We start from the raw sequence: 6,822 nt of genomic DNA, 5'->3' as shown, positions 1-6,822 counted from the left end.
CAGCAACAATACTCAGGTAGGCTGTGGTGGTTAAACCAGGCCAGGCTGGTACTAAGGGGCCCAAAGTGGGACAAGAAAACATCCCTCCCACTATTATACCACCATGTTTTCACGTTTCCATCAAATTCTGAGCCTGGCATCTGAATGTGGAGCTGAGATGGAGACTCATCAGACCAGCAACGTTTCTCCATCTTCTATTGTCCAGTGTTGGTGAGTGTGTGAATTGTAGCCTCAGTTTCCTGTTCTTAGCTGACAGGAGGCACCCGGTGTGTCTTCTGCTGCTGTAGCCCATCTGCTTCAAGGTTGGACGTGTTGTGTGTTCAGAGATGCTGTTCTGCAGACCTTGGTAGGAACCAGTGCTTATTAGACTTCCTGTTGTCTTTCTATTATCTCCAACCAGTCTGCCCATTCTCCTCTGACATTAACAAGACATTCTGGTCCAGACAACTGCTGCTCACTGTAAATCATCTCTTCTTCAGACCATTTTCTGGAAACACTAGAGATGGTTGTGTGTGAAAATCCCAGTAGATCAGCAGCTTCTGAAACACTCAGACAAACGTTCTTCATCATTCTGATGCTCAGTTTGAACTTCAGCAAGTCTTCAGCATGTCTACATGACAAAATGTGTTGAGCTGCTGACCTGTGATTGGCTGATTAGATATTTTAAGCAGCTGAACAGAAGTGCTACTGGACACTAAAGTGGCCAGTGAGTGTAATTGTTACACAGAGATTAAACAACAGGACGTTCACATAGATCTGCCCAGAACTCTGTATAATGACTCTTTATGATGAATATTTCATTTCTAAAGTTTGTTCTTGTTATATATACATATTAATTATAGTTAATTTCAAACTCTATTACACTGCAACTAATATTTTTTTCTTAGCTTTGCTTTTCCAATCTTCCTATTAAATCTTAAAATGAAAAATAACATATTTTTCATACATCCTTAACTTAGTTTTGACCAGTGCAGACTAATTAAATAAGTTGTAATAAAGTATTTTACACTTGGTTAATTGCTGTTATGGATATATCCAAACCCCGGCAGGAGTGTGGCCTGATAAACTGAGGAAAGACTCAACAGGTAGTGAAGTGTTGAGTAAAGTAAGCAGCAATCTACTCGCTTGCGCACGTATTGCTGCAGGGCAACGATTTGCTCCGACATGCAGAAATTCAGCCCAAAACACGGCGTCCCGATTACCTCACATCCTGTTTGTCCACTTCCTTTTAATGAGCCGTTCTGGGAAGGCGTGTGTCTCTGTGTGTGTGTGTCTGTGTTGTGACCGCACATTTTCTCCGGACACATGCTGTAAGATCCGCAGAGGGCATCCGAGCGAACCCTCGCGCACAACTATGCGGCGTTTGATGTGCTGATACAGAGGAGGCCTCGCGGTAAGTCGTCACTGCGCGTGTTTCTGCGCTGACTTTACCCCTAATTTTGTTTTTCTATAGTGATTTAAGTGGACGTTTTTAACTTCAAACGGGTCAGAAAGTTCAGATAAAGTTATCGGACTTCGTGTCAACTTGATAAAAGTTTCCGACTGCGGCTGGAAAAGTTCATACATCCACTGGTTGTGCAAGAGACCATGTTTCAGACACTGAAGCCTTTTTCACTCTGGTGCAAAAACAGTGTGGTACAAGACACCGTTTTCTCTTTGAATCTTGTTTCCATTGATCTCTCTTACATTTGTGTCTGAACTGTCTTCCTTTATGGGCGCTCTAACGTTTTTTAATGAGGACTGGCTTGGGGTCTGCTGATATTCAACATGGACTTGATAAACTTAAGTATTCATTTTAATACTGCAGCAGTAACAGTTAAAAAGGTTTTATATCAGCTCGGCATTTTTACTTAGTTTCAAACGCGTTTCATTCATTAATCTCTGGTAAACTCATGCTCTGCAGCACTGGAGAAGCATCTCCACAGCATGGTGTGTTCACCCATGTAGGGAACGGTGTCCATGCTGATACAAGGTGATGTACCAGAAACCTCTAGTTAAGTAAATATTGAGCTTTTTGTCCTTGTCAGAACTTTGTTTGCTCCTCAGTATTCTTTTAGTGAATCCCTGAGACTCAACTGCAATGTTAATTTGGAAAATTAAATCAGAGGAGCAGAATTTGTCCAGTTTTCTTCCCAGCCATGGTGCTGGTTGAAAATTAAACTTGACTCAGGTATATTACTATAAATGGATATTAACATGTGTACTTGGTGCAAAGGTTTCCACATATTGCCACCTCCCTTTTCCAGCAGTGCATCATATCTTAACACATTAAGTTGTATTTATTATAAGGAAGTGCATGATTTTTTTTTATCAGTAAACTAATTATTTTAGTCATAGCCTGTAAAGCGACAATGCCATCATAATGTGATGATTTCCATCACATAAAACATGTTAATGTGTATTTTCCCATATACGAGGCTGCTGGAAAAAGAAATGATTTATTAAACTGACATCAATACCATGCATGGTTCCAAAGTGAAAACGTAGAATAATCATGGTTGGAGAAGTCTTCTGTTAGATGTTCATGCTAAGGCACATGTTGAAGCTTTTTATTTTCTTTGCTCCAACAATCAAAATGTCTCATTTTAACTTGACGAGGAAAATGTGGATATGTGGTGTGGAACTATGATAAAGTAATACCGCCACCTGCTGTAATGTCTAGGTTATTATTACTAATTAGTAAAAATATTTGCTTTTAAACTCTAAGTAGGACTAAGGTTTACACTACTATCCTGCTTTAATGTCTACAAACAGAAATGTATTCTTTCAGTATTCCTTTACATGATATGAACATTTTAAATAAACCCTACATAACTTTCCAATCTTAAAAATCTGTTTCTGACGTGTCACTGTGTTAATGGCACAGTGACCCTTGTTGTGTACATTCCTAGAGCGGTCATTGCTCTGCAGCGTCCCGAAGCTGAGAAACCAAACTATACAAGTTTTTGTTCCGGCCTGGAGCATCATGTTACAGCTGTATTTCACTATAGGGGACCACATCACGTGCCATCAACTGGATATCAACACGCTGGCTGTTTTGATTTAGTAAAGAAATCCAAGAGGACATTACTGGATGAAGAGAAGATAAATGAAAGAAAGTGTCTGAGCTGGAGATAAGACAGGAGTGAACATCAGACGGATTTTGTATAGCTTGAGAGAGGTTAGAGAAGAGACGGGATGTAGATGGATGCTGAATTAGCCATCGTTAGGGGGTGCCTCTGTGGGACAATCTGGCATCTTCAGCTGTGTGCTTCAAAAGTACAGCGTGTCAGAATGACTGACATCTAGTGGTACATATAGGAATAGCAATTAACTCAAATGCCATGCACGCTTGTAAATGGACGGTAGCCTGCAGTGGCCAAACGCTTACAGACATAAAGATGTTTTCATCTGTGAGTGGATCCAGTGGCCTCCAGACATGCAGCTATGAATACACTACAGGTAACTACTTCAACATTGTGTTCATGTGTGCTGTCTTCTTCTGTGGTACTTTCAAGGCTTTACTTGTCTCAAATGATGCTCTTGCACCTAGCAAACAAAGCTGGTAGTGGAGTTTTAAAGTTCGGAGGGTTCTCACTTCACACACAGAGTTGTTTGTTCATTGTAGTAAAAATGGTGGCACAAATATTTTTTAAAACAAAAAGTAAATAAAATAACAGGTCTGTCATGATCATGGTTTATGTTCTTGGTTTTTTCATATGTAGTTCTGTTTCCATCTTGTTTTCGCAGCTCCTTCCCCTGTGTTCTGTATTGCTTTCTGTTTTCGGCTTGTTAGTTCACCTTGTCTAATTGCTCACGCACTTCACCTGTTCCCTGTTAGTTGTCCTCAGTATTTATACCCCTTGGCTTCTCTTACTCAATGCCAGTTCATTGCCTTCTGTTTGTTGCTTCTGTCTTGTTTTTTTCAGTTAGTGTTGTTGTCTCCCAACGTTCCCATCTGTATCAATTACCTTGTTCTTTTAAAATGAAATCCTGGATTGTTGCATTCGTCTGCCTGCATTTTGGGTCCTCACCTCAGCTGCCACATGACAAGATCAAGTTAAATGTCTGCATTAACAAATGAAAATGAATGAATAAAGATAACCTACATCATTAATGCATCTACTCAGCTGTTTCATATTGTTTTCAGGGAGGCAAACATTGGCTAGATATACAGTATAAACACAAACATTTTAACCACCATGAAATATGAAAAGAAATTAGGATTAGTCAATTTCTTAACTCACAGAGGTTTCCTTTGCTCAGCTGGTTTTGGAGGGAAAAGGGCTGTACTGGCCTGAAGGATTGGATTATATAATTTCCTGGGCGTGTCAGTGAGGTAACCAATAATAGCAGGTGTGGTGATGCCAGGTGAGATGGTGGAGACAACTTGTGATTTAACAGGCTCTGTCACTTTCTCTCTTTATTTTTCTCTTGGGTTTCCTTGTTGAAGCAAAACAACCAGTGTGTTGATATCCAGTTACTGGCATTTGACGCGGTCCCGTAAAGCCAGACACAGCTGTTACGTGATGCTCCATTCTGGAACAAAAACTTTGGGACGTTGCAGAGCAACGACAGCTCCAAAAATGTCCATTATAAATGTCAATGTTCCATCAAAACAAGCCAGAAACAAATATTAAGTTCAGAAAGGGACATAGTGCTATTTTAAAGCTCAGTAAACAGAAAATGCTGTAGTCTGTTTTTGTTAAAAGTTGTTTTTTCATTTAAATGTCTGATTAAGTTCAGGAATAAATACATAGTTAGATGTTTTAGTTATTTTTTGTAATTTGACATGAATAGAAGTAAATGTGTTCATTCAGCTGTGATATTGTCTCATGTTGATCGCTGGATCCTGAGTTGAAACTAAAATCGTATTGCAGAATTCGTGATATCAGCAGACACTGAATCAGTATCACATCTTATCATGATCAAACTGAAATTTAATCCAAATACATTAGTGATGATATTTCTGAAACCAGGAAGGTTTCTCAATTCAAACTGACTGGACTGAACTAGCATGTGTCACCAGATGCTTTGCTTATAGTCTCATTTTCATGCAGGATTTTGAAATGTTTATAATAATAATAATAATAATACATTTTATTTTAAAAAAGCGCCTTATCAAAGCACCCAAGGACACTGTACAAACATAAGACACTAAAAGTAAGCAAAACATTAAAAGCACAAAACAGAATAATATATCTTCATCATATTTCTTTGCAGCTGTTGCACTGACAGAATGAGATCAAGAGAAGAGGTGAGGATCATTAACCGGGGCCTGGAGGAGGAGATGGTGAATATGATTCTTATTCTTGGTCCATTTTTCCCTCATTATCCTGTAATGTTGTAGTTACTGAATGATAGATCTATGTACTTTGTAAAAAAGAAAAAAAGGAGTAACTTGGGATTCTTAGCTGTTTGAGGTTGTTGGTCATATAAACTGTAAAAAGGATTTAATTTAAAGGGAAAGAAAGGAAGGTACAAGTGTTATTAATCACCAGATGTCTTTATGAAGACAACACCTGGGTGTATTCAGCCCATCAGTGAGCTGACGTGGGTTTGTGGTGTGCAGGAGGTGTGGGGGTACAGGCCCTGTCTCTGGAAGATGACCCTGGTGGGTGTGGGTGCTGTTTGCTCTGGTGGTCTCCTGCTGCTGCTGCTCTACTGGCTGCCTGAGTGGGGTGTCGAGTGCACATGCACACACACGTCGCTAAGGGATGCACACACGTTGCTGCTCAGGACAACGGTAGGAAAACAGCAGAACACGCAACTCTCACATGTAAACTGAACTCTGTAGAAAATAAAATGATGGAAAAAATGCTTATTCATGTGAATATGCTGCTGCTTCAGCAAAGATTTGATTTGATTTTTATATTGCAGCTGTACTCAAGTGTTTCACTTTAATTGTTTATTGTACCATCAATGTATAACTCAGATGTCCCTGTCAGCCAAAAGATTTTAATCATTAATGTGCTTTTTGCAGGATGAGTTCAAACAGTGGTTTCGAGCCAGAGTACATGTGATGTATGCTCCAGGAAAGAAGCCCTTCGATGATTTGGATCTGGAGCCCAAAACTCAGCTGCTAAAAGGAGACGGAGGCGATGACGTCTGGGCCGTTCATGAGGAGCATCTCGGGAAGTTTCCTCATAAACTGCATGTTCAGGTGGGAAGCACTTGGAAGGGATGAATGAGAATATCATACTATATCATTATAACAGGTACAACAAAGTTAGATGCCGTCCTTGCATTGCTAAAAATATATATATATTTAAAAGGTATATGAAGAGATAAACTCCCCTCCAAAAAATATTAGGACAATAAGGCCAGTTTCTTCATTTTTGCTGTAGGCTGCAAACATTTGGGTTACACATCAAAAGACAAATATGTGATGAGGTAAACGTTTCAGCTTTTAAATTTAGGTATTTACATCTGGACCTGAAACACAACTCAGGAGGCAGAATTATTTTTAACTGATCCCCACATTTTTAGGTGAGCCCAAGTACTGAAACAGAGACTTATAAGAGATTAAAGTCAATAAAACTGAATAAAGTTGCAAATTCTTTGCTTGCAAAAACTGCTTCTAGCCTGTGCCATTGACATCCAACTTTTATTCTTCTTTTGAGATGCTTTTCCAAGCTTTCACTGCCGTTGTTTGTTTTTTTTTGGGGGGGGGGGATCCACCTCTTGCTCCTCATGAACTCCTTTGTTGTTTTGGCTGTGTGTTTTTATCCATCAGAATTTCCTGATTAGTTTGGTTGCATCTTTCTTTAAACTGACAGACAGAATGTTTCTGTGGACATCTGAGTTCATTTTGCTGCTCCCATCATGTTACATCATCAGTGA

General features: G+C 39.4%; 1 protein-coding gene across 3 annotated transcripts in view; it reads left to right on the top strand.

The window, feature by feature from the left end:
* The first annotated feature begins 1,215 nt into the window (after nt 1-1,215).
* Nucleotides 1,216-6,822, top strand: part of LOC121644670 (probable cation-transporting ATPase 13A3) — a 38,431-nt gene continuing 32,824 nt past the window's right edge. For 2 of the 3 annotated variants that reach the window (XM_041992791.1, XM_041992789.1), the window contains exons 1-4: nt 4,993-5,054; nt 5,180-5,272; nt 5,552-5,725; nt 5,963-6,142. In XM_041992791.1, coding sequence (XP_041848725.1) covers nt 5,034-5,054; nt 5,180-5,272; nt 5,552-5,725; nt 5,963-6,142 — 468 coding nt within the window. In that variant the 5' untranslated portion in view covers nt 4,993-5,033. Of the gene's footprint in view, nt 1,394-4,992; nt 5,055-5,179; nt 5,273-5,551; nt 5,726-5,962; nt 6,143-6,822 lie in introns of those variants that run through there. The other variant, XM_041992790.1, reaches the window with a different exon arrangement.

This window comes from Melanotaenia boesemani, chromosome 8 (assembly GCF_017639745.1).
Source record: "Melanotaenia boesemani isolate fMelBoe1 chromosome 8, fMelBoe1.pri, whole genome shotgun sequence".
NCBI classification, from domain to species: Eukaryota; Metazoa; Chordata; class Actinopteri; order Atheriniformes; family Melanotaeniidae; genus Melanotaenia; species Melanotaenia boesemani.
This window is presented reverse-complemented; position numbering and strand designations above follow the sequence as displayed.